The sequence below is a fragment of the Lissotriton helveticus genome, chromosome 5_1 (genome assembly GCF_964261635.1).
Source record: "Lissotriton helveticus chromosome 5_1, aLisHel1.1, whole genome shotgun sequence".
Lineage (NCBI taxonomy): Eukaryota > Metazoa > Chordata > Amphibia > Caudata > Salamandridae > Lissotriton > Lissotriton helveticus.
Genome location: NC_136065.1, coordinates 1,359,347,670 through 1,359,368,204, shown reverse-complemented (window position 1 = coordinate 1,359,368,204; position 20,535 = coordinate 1,359,347,670). Strand labels below are relative to the sequence as shown.

The 20,535-nt window shown below is 44.1% G+C and overlaps 1 protein-coding gene across 1 annotated transcript in view; it reads left to right on the top strand.

The window, feature by feature from the left end:
* GRM4 (glutamate metabotropic receptor 4) overlaps positions 1 to 20,535 on the top strand; it is a 1,152,011-nt gene that overhangs the window by 287,846 nt on the left and 843,630 nt on the right. The window contains exon 2 of the mRNA XM_078644246.1: positions 12,920 to 13,136. Within this exon, the coding sequence (XP_078500372.1) occupies positions 12,920 to 13,136 (217 nt within the window). The remainder of the gene's footprint in view (positions 1 to 12,919; positions 13,137 to 20,535) is intronic.

The following is a 20,535-nucleotide window of genomic DNA, read 5'->3' as shown; positions in this document are numbered from 1 at the left end:
ATGCGAGACCTATTGCATTGCAAATGCTTGTTTCACTATTGCAGGCTAGCATTGGAGCTGCCTTGTAACATTTTGCATGTGAAACTTTCAATTGGGAACAGCTAGAGATTTGGAGTTTAGACTCTCTGAACTCAGAATTAATAACCCACCTTTAAGTAAAGTTTTTTTTTAAATTATGCATTTAAAATGCCACTTTTAGAAAGTGGGTATTTTTTTGTTTAACCATCCTGTGTACCTAGGCCTGTCTGTATAATCACTGGTTTTGGAGTGACAGGACCTCGGGATGTGCACTCACTCTAGACAGACACAAGGGGGGTTGAGGTGTGTCCTGACTTTTCTGGGTGACTCTTAGAATGGACCTTTCTGCATTTAGAGTGGTGGGAGGAGTTTTCACTAACATCTAGTGTAACACGACCCCACTACTAATACCACACCACGATCAGTAAAACAGTCATTTCATCACCATCAGTTTCAACACCATTACCCCAAGCACCACTAACACTACCATCTGCACCACTATCATCAATATCACCAGCATTGAAACCATCACCACTACTGCTGTCAATAACACAATGACCAATACCATTAATATCACTGATAGATCCACCACCAATAGCACAACACCACCACCAGTATGACACAGCACAAATACTTCAATCGACACTAATGCACCAGTAGTACCAATACCAATACCACCATCACTACTGTACCAATACAACTAATGCTATCTTCAAAACCACCACCAATACCAACATCACCAATGTCGCTATCACTAATATCACTACCACCCAATCCACCAATACCACACCACCAACACCACTACCACCAATATCACTATCACCATCACTTCTACCAGCAAGCATTGGCAAACCCAACTGGCCGTGCCGCACTATTGCATGGAAACAATTTCTGCATTCTGTAGACCAATTGACTAATGCAGGTAAGAACGGTGGGACTGGGTTAGGGGGGAGTTCGACGGACGATGACGAGGGAAAATGTATTATTTATTTAATTTCCCCTCATCAGCATCCCTTGAAACCATCCCTCACCTGGCCCCACCAATCTTACCAGTACAGGCAGAGGCTGGTATATTTTCAGCTTGGAAGTAGAGTCTGAACTCGACCAGCAAATCTTCTAAACCCTCTAATGAGCTTGGCGCTGATCTAATGGTCTTGTTTCAAATGGAGACGGGAGATTGAATAGGAAAGGGAGAGGTATTGAACGAAGGAAGATATGTGTAAGTGAACGCCGTTTGCTGGAGGGCAAGACAGAAGAAAAAGAGACTGAAAACATAGAAAGAAGATAAAATAGAACAATGGTGGCAAATAGAGGAGAGTGGGTGAACACAAAAGGGAGACAGATTAGAGAAGGGAGTAGTAAATAGAGAAGAGAGGTTAAGCAAATAAGGGCAAATGAATCCAGTAGAGGGAGTGAACAGAGATGGGAAAGTAGTTCAGAAAAAGGCAGATAAGTGCATGTGAGTTGTTTCTGCAGGAGGGCAAGATGGGTGACAATGGGGCGTGGAAAGTAGTGTAAATGTTGAAAAAGAGAAGGAGGGGAAACAGATTAGAGAAGACGTATTGCAGGGGAGAGAATAGTGTAAACAAAGAGTCTGAATGTCCTGAGGGAAAGAGTGTGTAGAGGGTAGAAAGAAAACAGAGTTACAAATAGAATTAAGAAGTTAGAAGAGGAGCAGAAGTAGCTTGACCCCTCCCCCCACCCACCCCACCTCCCTCATCATCCCCCTCCAGCTCTATTCTTCACACTCAACTCGCACAGGGAGTTACGGAACAAGAAGTTGGAATTTGTTTCGCTCCAATGTCGCCGCTATTTTGCCATCTGCCTGGATTGTGAGAATGAACCCGCTGTAGCATGGCAGCCTGCTCCCACCCAAGCATTACACTTGGAGGTTTCCTCACTAATAGAATATTTTACACATTGACGTGCTGTTCACTGGTAAAATGCAATCTGTAGCAAGCGAGTCCCATGTGTATCATGGCACTAAGGCCACAAGTGAGGTTGTGAATAAGAATCCCACAACAACCCATGGTTTGTGCCATTGTAACAGCCTCAAATAGCGTGTTACTGAAACAGTATACCTTGTTTGTGTCACTGATCGTATTATATCAGAACATAGTAAAAAAACATAAATATTGTGGTTTAAATATCATTTAGAAAAATATTGCTCCAATGGGTGTAGCTATTTAGTATTTTATCATTAACTCCCGTGGGGTGATATTTATTTATTTGATGGCGGCTCTTCCGCTAAGGCAGAGAAGCGTCGCCCCACTGTTTTCAGCAGTGTAAAAAAGGAAAAATAAAATAATAATTACAGGATGTTATTTTCGTTTTATTTTTCCTTGCTGAGGCAGTATTGCGCGGCGGGATGGGTCTAAGTTGCTGAGCCCACAGAGCAGGGAGAGCAGTGGTGGGCACTCTGTAAATGTACATGATGGTTTGGCCGGCCGTCTTGGACCAGCCAAACACTCATGAGCACTTAGCATGTTCTTTACCAAGCTGGTGGAGAAAATGCACAGGCTCATAGTCCCCGTCTAAGCGCCGAACCACGGCACTCAGACCAATCAGGATGCAGCTGACAGCAGCATTGTGATTGGCTTAGGGAAGCCTTTGTGCTTCCTGCTTTCGGTCCAGCCAGACATGGAGATACGACGGACGAGATACGTGGTGATAAGGTAAGTTCATTTTTATTTCTCAATGCCCCGCCACTCCCGATCCGCACCAGCTGCCACTGTACTTAGGAGGAAATATTTTTGTTATACATTTAGACCTAGAGAGGTACCACACTCTCTGGGATGTGAATGGTTCAACAGTTAGTATCACAGACTAACACAGTTTGCATCTACTTCACACTAAGACACGTGTATATCCCCCTTTACAGTTTCAATTGCTAAGATCATCAGTGTTTGCATAACGTGGTGTCACTGTTAAAATGTTAAGTGCCAGTCTCACGCTTTTATCAAGTTACTGTTAGTGTGTCTTTTAAAGCTCTTTACGGGTCCTTTCAGTTCAGATTGCGTACCCTTTTCCATTTTCTTAAATTTCTATTTGTAAGGTCTCACATTCATTCTGTAAGACACAAACTTGTGGCCCGCAGCGGCCCGTGCAGGTAAGAGCGGTGAGGCCAGATGGGAGGGATTTCGAAGGATGATGACGAGGGAAAATGAAATAAATAATTGATTTTCCCTCCTCATCTTCCATCAAAGTCCCCACACCCAGCCCCATCGCCCCACCACTCTTACCTGCACTGGCCGCGGCTGCTTGTGGCACACTTTTCTCAACACCTCTTGACACTTTGTAGGGGTAGCGTCTCCAAGGCGGGCACTGTCTGTTCACATGAGATAAGTGGCGTGAGCATCACTCTGAAGGTGGGGTTTGTACGGATAGTGACACGCAATGCAAGTGCTAGAGCGTCAGATCTGTCAGGGCTGTCCTGCCTGTAGACCCTGTCCTCTGCTACTGTGTGGAACCACCAACAGGATTTAGAACACTTGCCCCTCGTATCAAGGGGCGAGGGCCAAGTGGATAGTCCAGTACTGTAGGTCCAGGGGTCTCAGAGATTTCAGGGAAGTGCTGAGAATTTTAAGAGCAGATACTACAGCCCTGGCTGTGTTCGCAACATCAAGGTTCCTTTTATCTATGTGGTATATTAGGTGTGCAATTTTAAAAGGAAATTTAAAAACACCCCCCATTAGACAAGGGTCTTCATCCTGACCATGGGGGGGGGGGGGGGGCTTTCTTCTCTTGGTGAATTGTGTGGGGCCTTAGCCACTCTTTCTATGTCTGTTATTAAGATACGGGAATGCGCCCCCATATTGCCTTCATTTGTCTTTTTGTATATGTGTATGATACAGATTTTTATGTGAAGTTTTTTTAAACAGTTTTAATTTGTACCTCTTTTAAAAAAAAGTAGTTTATGAATTGTAACCTGTCTTTTTATGGTTTTTAACCGAAATAAAAGCTTTTGACTGACTGACAATGGACTCACTTCACAATGGGAGTGTAGTCACTAGTGAAACTTTTGCACTATTACAGACTTCTCAGTCAGTCCCCGCCCATAGTCCTTCATGCACAGCATATATGTTTGCATAGCGGTGCCTCTGTGCCACTAGCTGTAAACTACTTATTAAGTGTATTTATTTAAACATTTCTATACCACATCCAAGACCAAAGGGTTATAAGGGCACTTTGTATTGAAACAGTAAAAGCAAGTGATCAGATCATGTAAGGCGGGAGATTAGAACTGTAGAAATGCAGAGGCAAGGCTGATGTCTGATAGAAACCAGACTGGGAGGAGGTAAGACAGAGATGAGGGAGGAGGAAGCCGAGCGACTGGGAGCCATTGACACATTCAGAGAGCAGGGGAACGTCTCATAGCTCCAAAAACTGTTTGAACGAGTGAGTTTTAGGTTGGTTCCATAGAAAAGTCGGCCGACGAGTTATGTCTTCAGCCAAGCAGGGAGAGAGACCCATGCCGAAACCTCTGATCTTAAGAAGGATTGTATCCTGGAAATGCATGCATGGAGCTGCGAGAAGGAGAGAGGCCTTTCTTCGCAGACCTCTGACACTTCCTGAAATGGAGAGTAACTTAGCAGGTATGATGGAGTTTGTGGTGAAATCCTTGTATGCAATGACACCGAGTGTGTATTGACTCAGATCCAGAAAGGGTAGCGGGAGGGGGGAGAGGGGGGGCAAATATTCGGCACAATATGATAAAACCTGTAGGAAGTTGTCTTCCACCCATTCATGCAGGTGAGAGAAACAGTTTCAAAGATTGAGACTGCCTTGTGTATGACATTTTCAAGTATATTTGGGAGTTATCATCATATGGGTGCAGATTGCCACCCAGATCTTTCAGTATTACTACCAGCTGCCCTGTGTATGTGTGTTGTTGCTAAGACTGAGCCTTCACAGCTCCCTCGTGTTGCCTCTCATGCATGTTTTCTGATCTGTGTGCCTGTCAGAAACGAGGCGGTTCATTTTAAAACAGTGACCCTCAAGTACCTATGATGTTCCAGAGTAGAGATGAGCTTACCATGGTCCTTCGTGCAGGACGCTGCTGATGGATGGACAAAGACCACTAAACATGTGTCACGTCAGTCCTGAATGAGATGGATATGGTGCAACATTTTTAAGGTTGCAGATTTGGTGCTAAAACCAGTCCTGGAACCAGATTGGTGATTCGTAAGGAGATTCTGTTTCTCTAAGATATCATTCAGCTGGGTTGAGAATCCTCTTTTCAATGTTTTATCCATGGGGTCCTACAGGTACAACATTACATTGATACTACAGGAGGGGGCCCAGCACAAAAAGTAACATTCAACTACACATTTTATGCAAACCATCTTGCAAAAGTGGAGTAAACCCAATGAGGCCCTCGTATGGTACCCATAAACATGATTATACGCTGTTTCTTTCTGCCGCTAGAGTAGAATTTCTACTCAAGATGCAGCTTTCTGAACGAAAAACTGTTGCGACCTGTCACGACCGCCCGCAGAGAGAAATCTCACTGCATTATAGTGCCTGAAAATTGCACTCTTAACGTTGGCAAGCCCCGCATGAGAAAACACTCCACTACTATGTGCTTGGCAGTGTTTTCCCAGAACTGAGCACTACTTGCGTGGTGCGGAGTAGGCAAAACTCCCCAAACTCCACCGGCGGTGCTGAGTTTATCGCCCACCCCTACACTAAAGGCAGCAAGTTAAAGGGTTAAGGAGCCCGGACCCCACGAATATTCCATGAATGAGGCTTTTTGCATCTCGCCTGACCGTCCTCAGGCAGAGACTGGAGGGTATGGTGCTCCTGTGCTATGTGTCACACCCAAAGCGGAATAACCAGAGATCGCTCAGCTCAGGAACCAGAAGGAAAGCGTTGCAGTCACTCATTAGAGCTAGGTAAGGTCTTGCCTCAGCTAAAAAAGGTGTTGGGTAGACTAAGATGTCAATAGACTACATCGCAGGTACATATGTAGCCACAGTGAAAGGCAAACTCACACTTATTACAGCATTAGAACTTTACACAAATACACAGAAAACATTTACATTAATCCCCGAGACCTGCTTATTTTGAATGTAGCAATCAAGCAACCCTCGCACATGTTTAAAAATGTATCACTTTCTGTCACGTGCCTGAAATGCCCCTTAACACGAGGAAAGGTACATGTGACTTTACACTGACAAGCCTCTGAGATCTCTGCATGGAAAGCTGCGGTCATACCCCATGGTGCACTCTCAATGCAGCAGCCAAATACATGCATTGGCCATGACACGTCATCAATCATAGTCATTTGATAAAATCCATATGTATAATCTGGTGGCATAAGAGTGCCTGATTTCTTGAAGCAGTCGTTGCGTTTCTCGTTCTCTGCTTTCTTGAATGGACAGCATAATTGAATGTTTAAAATGTGTGCATTAGTTCCATACTGTGGGCTCCTGCATCACCTGTAACATTCATGGCTGTTCTGCAGTTAGAGACAGGAATGGCAATAGACACAAATGAATGTTTGACATATAGGCATGTGAATTGTGTACTATGCATATACTTTCATGCCCATACAATACGTATCTAGCAATGTGTGTGCCGCTGCCTTGACTGGGAATAGACCCATTCCCAATCAAGTGATGGCAGATACAGTTGTGACACCTCTGCCTATGCCTGTATGTCTGTACGTGTATTTTGCACCGCACAAACCTAGCCAAAGGGCAGCACATCAATATTATCACACAATTACTAGGCCAGTTAGTTCTCCGCCTGTTGTTAACACTCGTTCCTCGCAGTCCAGGTTGAAGGCAGGGCAGCTGGAGAGATCGAAAGCTCTTTGGTTGGTGAAGACAAAATTAGTGGTTTCGTTGTGGGTCAGGGGGCTTGGAAAGTGTGGCCGATCCCAGGTCTCTTCAATTGTAGATCAGGTTAATTACAGTTCACACCAGATGAGCAAGGCAGAGAGAGCGAGTCCAAGAGGAAGACCGGAGAAGCTTCTCTGGTTTTCCCTGATTCTGCCTGGCGCAGTTATGCATGGAATGAAGTAAGTGATGCTATCAGCTGTTTATGGGGTTCATTTCCAGTTTTTGCTCCTCTGTGCATTTTCTGCCCTTTTATAGTCGCACTTAAAAGTTTCTGAAATGTTCAATGCGTAATATCGCCACGTGGCAATACTGTTACCACACAGCACTATACCTACCTGCCTGCATTTAAAGTTAGAGCTTGATTGTCTGCATTTATTGGCATGCTGCTAGCACGAGCCTTTTGATGGAAGTAACATCTCATGGTATTTCTGTACAGCGGCCTAAACCACTTTATTATCAGTTACCAGGAGATTAGAAACAACATAGGAGTCTGAAATCATCTAAACAGTCAAAATGAGTAACTGAAATGTACGCTATGATTTCCTTATAAGGGCAAAACGTTTCCCAGACCAAACAGGACCAACGAAATGCTGTGCCATAAATAAGGTTGCAAATCAGAATATCGTTGTCAAAATTATCTTCTGGTATAAATGTTGTCCTGAATATAATTTCCAAAAATATTGTCATATTGGATTTAGCTTTTCAGATTTTAACTCCTATGGGGCGCTACTTTTGAAAAAGATATCTAGGGCACATTATTTTTATCAGGCAATATTTAGACCATGATATTCCAGTGCCACGCTCATGAATATGTACAGAGCAACAAATCCTCCTCAGTCAGTGTTTTGACAGAGCAGAAGGTATTAATCAGAAATGAATCTGACTGGATTATGACTAAGATAGCTTGCTACCCACTCGCATGAATGCTAGCTATCTTCCCGTTAGCACTTCCTGGCAAACTATAGCTATGGCTCTCTATGGGAGCAGTAACACCTCAGGACCTCCTGATACCGTACACGGGGAATTTTGATCTATTCATAATCAACGGATTCAACTTATGGGGTCTGGAATAACTTTTCCCAATAAACTGATAGGCCCTGTAGCCTTTTCCACTGGCAAGACACCACATCTAACCCAGGAATGCGCGCACCTCCCACTGGGCTCAAAGGGCTTCAGCCCCCCCCCCCCCGTTGTGTGTGTCAGCCCGTGCTGAGATTGCTTCCTGGGCCCACACACACAGCCGCACCCCAGTACTTCAAAGATCTTTAAAATACCTTTTGCTTGTTAATGAGGCTTTGTTGTTTATTCACCACTTCTTAGAGCCCTTGCAGCTCACTCTGCCTAAGAATTAGGCCTTTTGGGGACATTTTTTAGCCTTCCCCAAAATGTAGCTCTAGTTGCACCTCTGAACGCAGGCCTATTCAAGTGCACATTAACTGGCAATGTTCATGCATACGATTATAAAAGTACAAACTTGTAGAAAATAGTTTGAAATACAATATACAGGACCCTCTCTCTATAGGGCCTAGTGAGAATCACCATAGGGAAAATCTCTAGGGTCTACCTGAGTGGGTGGCCAACAACAAAATAACCCTTGCCTAGCACAGTAATCTGTGAGAGTACATGGAACAAAATATCTTGTAGCACAATGTGATAACAGCTCACTGTTAAAGGCCTACTGGCTTTAACAAATTCCTTCTACAATAAGGCCTACTGCCTTTGTCATAACTTTTCATAATACACAGATCAGCTCTATCTATGGCTTTGGGTATAACTTTTCTTTTTCAACGCACCATACAGGCCCTTAGTTTGTCACCATAGCTAATTCAGACCTATTGTTTTGAGTGTGTTGGACTTAGCCCTTTTTGCGGGGTCATCCCAGAACTTTTTGTCTGCCTCCCGTATTATTTCTGACCTGTTGGTGGTGGTTTAAGACTCTGGGCACTGCATCGCTGAGTTGGCGACCCAGCGCATGCAAGGTAAATTATTTTATTTATTTAATTAGTTACCTTACTCCTGTCCGTCGTATGTCAGACTCCACTACTCCCCCACCCCGCCTCACCGCCCCGCAGCACTCCCATGGCGAGCTGCCACTGGTTTTAATACTTCAAGATGTTACTTTGGAAGATTCCTGTTTAAGTATCTGAACCTTACATCCTGCTACAGAGTTCATCACTTCTTACAAACATTAAAACATAATGATAAGGAACTAGCTCTTTCAAGCACTTGTTATTAGGAAGAAAATAAATGGATAAATCAGAGTTGGTTAAATTACTTTGGGTATGATTTTTGAGTTTGGAGGACAGATTGTCACAAACAAGACAGATATTGCATCTGCCTTATTGCAAGTGCACTATATCCTAGTACCTGACATGACAGACAGCCAGTCTACCAGAGATGGGGAACACCACCTGAAGTTTGCACTTCCTTCTGAAGGAGCTGATGATTTGCCCAACTTCCTAGATGCTTGCCTGCTTGCTCAGAGAAAGAAAGAGAATGCCTGTGCCTGAAGGAAAGAGACAGCTCAGGAGGAGCAGCCCAAAATGTCTTTAAAACCGGACCGTTCCTTTAATGGCGGGTAGAGCCCACTACGGTGGGCTCTAAGGCTACATTCTGCCTCTCCTAAGATGGTTTACCAAGGATTCTATCTGACAACCCTTCTATATCCACAGTCTGTCTTAGGAGGTAATCAAAATCAAAACCCTTGCCTACTACAGTAATCTGTATGATTCCATGTAACAAAATCCTTATCTGCATGGTTTCATACAAAATATTAACAATTCGCTTTTAAATGGATGCTGTTAATAAATACATTTCACAATAACTGTTTCTGTCCTTCTGTCTTTTTTGCACCATTTCATAATAAACAGATCACGTCTATACATAGACGTCCAATCACCAAAATGCCACTGAGCGTGGAAGTGATATTACATAATCACCCTTTGACCCACTGACATCACAGGGAGTGACATCAAAAGATCTTTAACACTAGATCCTCCCAGAAAGTGATGTCACGTAGCACAAATCCTGATGAAATAACAATAACTAGCATTACCTCATCTTTACATTCCCCCCATATTAATTACCTAATGAGGTTGTCGCGCCTTACAGACACACCCAGGGCCCTTTCCACCTTTCCAAAAAGTTCAAAAGCCCCTCCCCCTTCACGACCTCTTGCTTTAGTTAAAACAAGCCTCCACCTAGTACAGTTGGCCTGGTCCCAACTGGGCGGGAGGGAGGGGTTAATTAATTTGGGTGAAAACATACTCGGAGTAATGCAATTAACGGTAAGTAATTGAAGCATTTCTGAAGTTAAGAGCCTTGTAAGTACACAATTATATAGTAACGTGCTACTAATACAGATAAATGTCCTTTTTTATAAACCACCTGCATTTTAAATAGGGTGCCCACCGGGTAGCAACATTACACATGACTCTTTTTTATTGCATAACAATTATGTTTTGTTAGAAAGAGGAAAATATAGTGTCATACCAAACTTAAAAAGCCAATAGGAGGCCAAATTATGTCTCCTGAATAAAAATAAAAATTGCACATTTTTAAACAAGGTGTTGCCAACCTTCATTATTGTGAATACATGATAAATTATGTCTTTCAATAAAAATCTCACTTAGTGAGTGATAGATATTGCCTTACAAGTGAAGATAATCAAATGTGTTAACAATGATAAAAAATAATATATGCCAGTAACATAGTTCACATTCAATTTATGATCTACATGAAGAAATACAGGTGGACAAAACCACTATTGTTTTTTACATTTTTTTGCATCTTTCTGTATTTTACTAATACAATGCAATGTATGCTTGGGATCCACACTAGGGAAACCATTACATCATGACAGCATGAGATATAATATACATTGCACTGCTGCATGTATGTGTTTTGCAGACTTAGCGTTTAAAGCTTTGCTTCTCAGCCACAGCAGCAGAAATTAAACAGTGCACAACATTTCTCTGTTTAACCACTGTTCTTTACATCGGCTTTGCCACCACTGGCTACTCTATGCAACATCATAGGACACTGCATGGTGTGGCAGAGACAACTATACATCAGCTTCATTGAATGTGAGAAAGCCTTTGACAGTATCCACTGAGAGCCTATGGTATACCACAGCAGATAGTTCTCCTCCTCAAGAGCTTCCATGATAATTTTTTAATAATAATTTTACCTTCAAGGTTCAAGATAGCGAGGATAGTTTTTAAGTCAAGAATGGTGTAAGGCAGGAATGTATGATGTCAGCATTGCTCTTCATCCTAGTCATCGACTGGGTGATGTGAAGCACAACTGAAGACCAAGCCAGAGGTATCAGATGGATTTTATTATCTACACTGGATGACCTTGACTATGCAGATGACCTATCTTGATTGCTCACACACACACCAGCATGTGCAGGAAAAGATGCCTCACCTAAACATCTATGCATAGGAAATGGGCCTGAAGATCAACAAGAAAAAATTAGAAGTCATGCCACTCAAAATCCCAAACCCCTCACCACTCAAAGTGGATGGAGAGAACCTAGCCATGGCTGAAGAGTTTGTATATCTAGGCAGTACTATCAGAAATGATAGAGGAGCAGGCAGTGACATCAAGAGCAGACTGAACAAGGCCAGGAATGTCTTCAGGATGCTGAACAATGTGTGGACGTTATCTCAGTACAGAAACAACTCCAAACTGATGCTTTACCAGAGCTGTGTTCTGTCCACACTCTTGCATGGGTCAGAGTGCTCGCAGATGATGAAAAGCAACACCACCAAAATGTCAGCCTCCACACCAGTAATCTGGGAAAAAGCTTGCACATTTTTTGGCAAACCATCTCCAACCAGGAACTGCTCACCAGATGCAAGCAAGAGAGCATGGACACCATTATTATGAGAAAAAGATGGAGATGGATAGGAAACACCATCAGAAGAGAACAAGACCCCATCACAAGTAACAGCTCCCCACTGGATCCCAGAAGGCAAACAAAAGAGAAGCAGGACAAAGAACACCTGGAGGCAAACTTTGGAAACAGAATGGAAGACCCTGAATCAAAGCTGGGGCACCGTAGAGAAATTTGCTTATGACAGAAAAAAGTGGAGGTCCTTTGTTGCTGCCCTACATGACATAATAGGCAGTAACTAAATATGTAAGTTACCACAACTGAGTCCAGGGGTCACAAGAGCAGTGCCAGAGACTGCAAGGGGCAAGCTAGGGATTGCAGCTGTGACCCCTTGCAAACACCAAATGATGTCCATGGGCCTATAGCTATTATTGGCTTGCCACCATAACCAACCCAGTACTGCTGCATCGAGTATAACATTAGCCAGAAGCCAAAAAGAGCAGTGCTACACTCTTTTTAGAGGAAGTATGCAACTTCCACCCAACTAAATCCTGAAATCCTATAATCAGGGAACCAGCATGTGGTTGGAGCCTAAACTCCCTAAACACTCTGAAAACTCTATATTTGTTGATAATATAATGTCTGGCGAGAGTAGAACACTCAAACTAGACCTCAAAAAGATGGGTGGTTTCACCTAATGAGCACATAATAAGTAATAACCTCTGTAAAATCATTAAAAAAAACATTTAAATGAAAAGAATATAATACTGCGATGTAATCCACTTTTGGTGTGTACATTCGGTCATGAAGTTAAATGATGGGGGTTTCCTTGTCTCCCCTCTGAAATCCATACAATATAGAGGCACAAAAGCTTTGGAACAGGTGAACTGTGAGATAACCAGAAACATTTTCATTTTTATCACATAGTCATCTATCTCCAGTTGTCAGTTCCACTGCCATTATTTGTGTTTGGTGTTCTGGTTGCCGGCCATGTCAGTGTGAGGAAGCTAGACCCCCAATCTATGCCCAGCTCAGCGCCACCTGGAAGTGGAAGTGTGTGTTGCTCGGTATCAATAATAAAGCTTATATAAATGTGCACAGAAAAAAGGTGGGACAGAGTGTTGAGATATTGTTCACGATACTTGTTGCTGTTTCTCTGAGTGGATATGTTGCTTTGGATGCCAGGGACAATAACCTACTTCTATTCTGCCCACAGATTCCTCAGATCAGCTATGCCTCGACCGCCCCTGACCTGAGTGACAACAGTCGCTACGACTTCTTCTCGCGTGTGGTGCCTTCGGACACCTACCAGGCACAAACCATGGTGGACATTGTGAAGGCGCTGAAATGGAATTATGTCTCCACGCTAGCCTCAGAGGGCAGCTACGGGGAGAGCGGAGTAGAGGCCTTCATCCAGAAGTCACGCGAGGATGGTGAGTCAGTTCTGCTGGGGAGCAGCAAGCGCGGTGGGAAAAATGTGTGATGCCCAGGTAAAAAAGTCAGTGTGTAGATTGAGGGCGAATGGGAACTGATTCTTGTCTACCTAGTCTACAGAATAATAGAAAAAACGATGTGCAAGTGGTTCATGGATGGGGGGAAAAGGGAGTACACAGTGGAAATATTGAAGCAATTAAGGCTCAGCGATTGGTAGAAGGTAAAGCATTGAGCATATCCTAGCGGTAGGAAGGCAGGTGATGAGTCAAAGTCTTCAATAGGTTGATGCACATACTGGGAAACAGGTCAGTCAATGCGCAGCACAGGTACCTATAACCTCTGACCAAATCTTGCTATTATCACTATTTGAAGGGTGTTGTGTCCCTGAAACTTGTTCTCTGCTGACGTAATCAGCCACTCTCCATTACTTAAGCACTCTATTTCTATAATTTCATTAGTTGGTTGCCTTTGTACGTAACCCATCTGGTGCAGTGCAAAGAGAATTAGCCATGTCGCATTGCAAGACACTGTTTGAACACTGGACAGCACTGTGACCTGGCAAGTCATACCTCTCTGTGGTTACCTTTAGTCCAAGCTGGGGTGACTCCTCCACAATGACGGAGGACCGCCGCCCCACTGGCTTTTAGCCAGCAGCTGCAAAATAAAACAATATTGTTTTATTTTTCAGCTGCTGGCTGAGCCAGCGTGTTTGGGGATGGGTGGAGCGGGCCAGACAATGGGAGGGGGCGGAGTGATGTGCACTACTTACTGTGCATGTCTGTCTTAGGCCAGCCAAACAGACATGCCCAGTTAGGTTTCGCCAACCTGGTTGCATTGTACAGCCAGGCTGGAGAAACAGCACAGCCTCCCTGACCTGAGTGAAGCGTCAATGCAGCCAGCTCAGGCCTATCCCCGGGCTGCTCTCATGTAGGAAGCAGAGGAGCTCTGAGACAGCAGAAGCAGCATGAGGTACGATTTTTTATTTTTTTTCTCCCTCCTCTGTGCTCCCCCTGTGGCTCCCCCTGCCCCTCCCCAGCATGCTCCCTCCCCCCCAACCTAGTTCCCCTCCCTCCACAGCCACGGTCCGTGCAGGTAACAGTGGTGGGGCGGGGTTAGGGGGGATATCAAGGGACGATGCAGGGGGAAAATTAATTATTTATATAATTTTCCCTCTGCATCGTCCCTTGAAATTCCCCCTTGCCCAGCCCCACCGATGTTACCTGCACGGACTGCAGCTGTCTCTCCACCCACCCATCACTGTCCATATGTATCGCTGCCCCTGAGTGCAAGCTCCAATCTGTGACATGCATTCATCACATTCATATGCACTTGATTTTTGCATTCCATCTCCTTCCAGAGCCAGGGACATCCCTGATGGTTGCATCCAGATTTCTTTATGGAGGAGGTGTACCACAGGGTATCTTTTGTCATAATGAGGAAACCCTTATATAGAAGTTACGATTTCCAAATTCCCAGTGGTGAGTCACTATATCTGCAGGAAACAGGTCATTTGCAAGATACAGCCCATGTGCTGGCAGCCACCCCTTCACCTAGGTCTTCCAGGATTGAAGACGGTCGCAAGGGCATGTAGTGATTGCAGCAAACATGGTCTATTTGCCTCAAAATGTACACATACTTGAGGAGGAGGTGGGTGTTGGACTCCCCAAAATATAAATCTTGGAGGTTTTTGTGATTGCAAAATTCTACCATGCACCTTCTAATGTGGAAGAAAATCTGTCTTCTGTGATTTATGTTGTAACGGTCGGTAGGAACTGTTCTGGGGAACTTTGCAGTCTTGGTCTTACCCCGCAAAAGAATGAAATTTGTGCTGCCACTGCCAACCAAGTGGCTACCATGCTGCGGGATAGATGAGAGTTACTCACCACAGAAAATAATATTTGGTTCCTCCCTAGCCAACAGGAACATTGGCATGTGTGGGAGATATTCCGAGCAGAAATATCTGTATGATAAAAATCATAAACCTTGGAAATAATGTGTAGATAAAATATGAACATGCAGGGATCTATGAATACCCCACAGTTTTGTAAGTTCTGACTCACACAGTGTGCATACAATTGACCACATGCCATCCAGATTTTTCCATCTGCAGGAGCCCCCAGTGGCTGGATTCTTTGATTGCGCCTACCTCCGGGTCTAGTGAATCAACCAATCAGACAATCTATATAAAGCAACTTTTCATTCCTGAGGGTATCCAAGTGCTTGCAGGGTACAGTGGTTCAGCTGAAGAGCCAGATCTTTAATGACTTTAGGACCTCTGGAATAAATGGAGAGGTCCAGAGATGTAGGGGTAGTTCATGCCATGTCTTCGCTGCGTGGTAGGAGAAGGAGCATCCTCCGCTCATGCTTCGTCAGATGCAAGGGGTGTCGGTTAGTGAGAGGGAAGCAGAGTGGAGGTCTCTGGTGAAAATTCAGGGGGTGGTTCATGTAGGCAGGTCCACAGTTGTGTAGGACCTTGGATGCATGGGTCTGTAGTTTGGACTGGCATCTCTTCTGTACTAGGAGACAGTGGAGTTTTCTGAGGTCGGGGTGAGGTGGTTTCATCATGGGAGGTCAAAGACGAGTCTGGTCGTGGCATTTTGTATGCGTCTGTAAACTTTGGAGGAGGCAGACTGTGATTCCTGTGTAGAGAGCATTGCAGTAGTCCAATTGGCTGGAGATGAGGGCTTGAGCGATTGTTTGTTTTGAGCTCTGGGTTAAATATTGGAAGATTTTGTGAAGCATGCATAGGATGAAGCACCAGGAGGAGGACACCAAGTTCACCTCTAACGCCATGGTTAATATATTGTCCAAGATGATGCCTAAATTTTTTGCGAGGTTGGTCAGGGTCGGTGTTGGTCCAAGTTCCATGGGCTGGTCCGAGTTCCATCTTTTGCTGCTAAATTTCAGTACCTTTATCTCGTCTACGTTAAGCTTCATGCAGTTGTCCTCTCATGCAATTGGAGATCTTGGTCCTGCAGTTGTGGAAGTTAGTTTTAGTATTGGTGGTGTCTTCAGAGAGGGAGAGGGTGAGTTGTGTATCGTCAGCGAAGGATATGATGTTGAGTCCGCGGGTCCTGATGATGTTGGCCAGGGGTGTCACATATGTGTTGAAGAGGGTGGGACTGAGTGATGATCCTTGAGGTACCAAAAAACATAAAGGGGAGTGAAGAAAGAGGTATGATCAGTCATGGACTCAACCTCCTGCACGAAGAACATGTATTATTTCAGATATGATATGGTGCATGAAGTGAAAAATATATCAGTAAAATATATCACCCAAAAAATATATCACAATTTGTTCCCTCACACAACTATGGTGAAGGAGTGTTATACTAATATCTAAGCACATCAACACCATTAATTACTTTTTTCTATGCTTCTAGATTGTTAAGAAACTCAAATTCATTCTGTTAAGAAAAATTACCAAGTAGGTAAAGAATGAATGTATTGCATAGTGTTTACATATTAATTCAGAACACCTAACAGGCTGAAAGGCACTAGGCTATAGTCAGAGTAGCAATAGGGATCAACATAATAGGTCCTGAAGAGAAGCTTAGGGGTAGGCTTTGAAAAATGTTGACCAGCGTTGGAACTGCTCATTAAAGCACTTTTCCTCTTTACTAAACATTTTTATTAATACAGTTAGAGGGAGCATTAAAGTTTAGTTTTCCTCATAGCCAGGTATTTTTTAATTCACTCACTTCTGACCCTTCCACTCTTGCACCAAACACATAAAGTCACTTCACTTAAAAGTGCTCCCATGTCGCCGTCAGTTGTAGCACACCCCTTCCGCAGCGGGGCGGGAAGAACCCGATGATGTAGCATGCCACCAAGGGACCTTTTGGTGGGTGAGGGTTATTTTAGAACACTTATTGTTTCTCCCATGCTAGAAACCAAATGGTTTGCTTGGGTTTAGTCATTTTGTCGAAGGTTAGCACTATATTTTGTAACTCAGAGTGGATTCTTGAGGTACTTCACAGAAGATTTATTTGAGTTCCGATGTGATTTGTGGTATATAGACTTTTTGTTTTCTTCCGAAGACGAAGGAGGCCATCCATCTGAGAGCCGTACCCTTGATGATGATGATGTCCAGTCTAGCAATGAGCATTTGGTGGGAGACAGCAGTGAAAGCCACCTAGAGCTCTAGGAGGATCAGTGCTACTGTTTCAGCCTGGTCTAGGAGGGGTCAGATGGCATTGGTGGCCACAAGAAGGCCTCTTTCAGTGCTCTGGTTGCTGCGGAATCCAGATAGAAAGGGATTGAGTAGATGGTTCTGTTCCAGATTGTGGTAAATTGTAGGTTGATGGCTTTTTCTAATACTTTGGCTGGAAACTGGAGCAGGGAGAGGGGTCGGTGGTTGTTGAGTTCAATGGGGTTGACTGATGATGTTTCTAGTAGGGGTATGTCCTCTGCATAAATAGAGTCCTCTGGGTAGGTGGCTATTGCTATCGAGGTGTTGAATGGGGTGGTGAGTTTGGGGCTGACCTTGGCTCCACTTAGGTTGAAGATGTGGTGTGGACACAAATTAGTGGAGGCCCCCGAGTTGGCACCACATTCCTGATGGACGTGGTATCCTGGGGGCGAGCTGGTCCCATTCTGTCAGCCGGCTGTCTGTGGTGGTAGGGGAAGTGTATGATAGCCAGGTCTCTGTGTGAACGAGGACGTCAGGTGCAAGGGTGGTGATGAGGTCCCAGAGCTTTTTATTTTTATTTTTTAATCTCTTTTATAGCGCTGGAACTCGATCTCCGGAGAGATATCTCCGCGCTTCGTTCTATCGACAGCAGTTCTGAGTATGAGGTCCGATTGACAGTGCTGGTAGAGTCTGTCAATGCTGGCAGGATCAATGTTTGGCTACTGGCTAGAGAATAAAAATGTTTTCAGACACTTCCTGAAGGTAGGCAAATTGGAATTCAGCCTAAGAGTGAGGGGCAAGGAGTTCCAGAGGGTGGGGCCCTTGAATGATAGTGCTCTACCTCCCTGTCTTTCCCTTTTTATCCTAGGGATCTGAAGCAGTGCTTGGTTTTTTGACCGTAGGGTTCGGCCAGGTTGATAGGGTGTGAAAATTTCTGTGAGATATTTGGGCCCAGTTCCAAACAAGCACTTGTGGATAGTGCAACAGATCTTGAATTTTACTCTCTGGCGAATGGGAAGCCAATGTAGCTTGGTTAACAGGGGACGAGAGGGGGATCTAGCAGGAGCATTTAGGATCAGTCTGGCAGCCGTATTCTGAGCTACTTGTAGCCTCCCTAACTGTTCCTCATTGGCAGATATGAGTAGCCCATTGCAATAATCTAGTCTGCTGATTACTAAGGTTTGCACCAGAGTTTTCCTATGATGGTCAGCTAAGTAGGGAAAAACTCTCCTTAGTAATCCAATCACCCTCATACAGGTTCCTGTGACCTGTATGGCATGGTCTTTGAGTATCAAGGATTGATCAAGCTTGACACCTAGATTTTTTACATTTTCTTTTGGACAAGGAGCGGAACCGAGTTCAGGGGGCCACCACTCAGGAGACCAGAGCAGTGGGGCATCTCCGAAAAGCATGACCTCCGTCTTACCTACATTGCACTGTAGGCAGTTGGAGGTCATCCAATCGGCAATCGCTCTCATCCCTGCAGCAAATGAACTTTTTACTGCTGGTGTCATATTCTGGAAAGGAAACAGGAGCTGGGTGTCATCAGCATAAGATATTGGTGTGAACCCATGTTCTCTTACTATATTCGCTAGGGGGGCCACATACACATTAAACAGTGTGGGGCTCAAACAAGAGCCCTGTGGAACCCCCTTAGTGAGCTCCCTAAAGATGGAATTGTGGGAGCCCAGGCGAACACTTTGTGAGCGGTCTGATATAAAGCTATTTAGCCAGGAAAGGGCTACTCCATCCACTCCCACCCTCTTCAGACGACTGATAAGAATGTCATGAGACACTGTGTCGAAGGCAGCGGACAAATCTAATAGCACCAGAATCATAGATCCTCCTCTATCCTGTGTCATCCGGATGGTATTGGTGACGGAGAGGAGAGCTGATTCTGTGCTATGATTTGGCCTGAACCCAGATTGAGAAGGGTCCAGGCCGTCCGCTGCCTCGATGAATTTAGACAAGTGGAAGTTGACATGTCTCTCAGTCATCTTACTCACGTAGGGTAGGAGAGATATGGGGCGGAGGTTGTTAAGATCAGACCATGGTAATGCGGTGTTTTTTCGAACAGGGTTCACGACTGCCTTTTTCCAGTCACTAGGGATCTTTCCTTCCTTGAGTGAGAGATTGATTAGAGATTTGAAGCTCGGGGCTAGTGAGCTGCCTAATGGAGCTACCATTTTAGCAGGTAGTAAGTCAGTGGGAGAGCCTGATTTAATTCTGTTGATTAGAGTGGTTACTTCTGTCAGGCTAATTTCTGGGAACGTAGTCAAAGTAATCTTGTTGTTATCACTTTTGACTGGATCAGAACAGGGATATCCACTAGTATCTCTAATATTAGAGGCCTTAGTGATTTTTTCATAGATTGATTCAATCTTACTCTCAAAAATGGATGAGGCACTATCACATAAGGTTTGACTAAAATCATCAGGGCTTGACAAATGATTGTAGGATTTTATAAAGTTCCCTGGTAGAGTTCCCAGCCTCTGTTATTTGTAACTCTAATCTGTTTCTCCTAGCTTTTTTTATATTTTTGAAGTAGTGTGACTGTGCCTCCAGATAAAGTATTTTATTGGCGGATGTATGAGTTTTTCTCCACTTTTTCTCCAGACTCCTACATTTCTGTTTTTCGGTCCTTAGCTCTTCTGTATACCATGCTTCTTGCTTAGTTTTAGGGCTTTGTTTACATAATTCTAATGGTGCAAGAGAGTCAATGGTTTCCAGAAGTGCTTTATGGAGCTTAGCATGACCTTGTTCAATACCATCATCTTCAGAGAGAATGGGTTCTTTCCATACTCTTTGAAATGCATCTGGAGTGATTTTATGCCATTTACGCTTCCATATTGCTGGGAGGGGTTTTTGATGTGGCGGACGAGGACCTAATAGATTGAAAGTTAACAAGTAGTGATCTGACCAGTTGACAACAATGGGAGGAAGGCATGTTATTTTACAGCAATTAGTTAAAATTAAATCAAGTGTATGACCACCCATGTGTGTGGGACCTTTATTCTGAATTTTAAGTCCAAGGCTTGAAAGGTCATCAAGTAAAGATTTACTATCAGGGAGATGTGGCAGGTCAATATGAACGTTAAAATCTCCTAGGAGAATGAAATCTTCATTAGCTCTAAAATAAGGGGCTAATAATTCCATAAGTGCAAGGGAGAAATCAGCGCATGGCCCAGGAGGGCGATATACTAGTGCTCCTTTTCTCTGTATTTTCGGAGATAGAGAGAGCCTAAAGATCATTATTTCCATCTGAT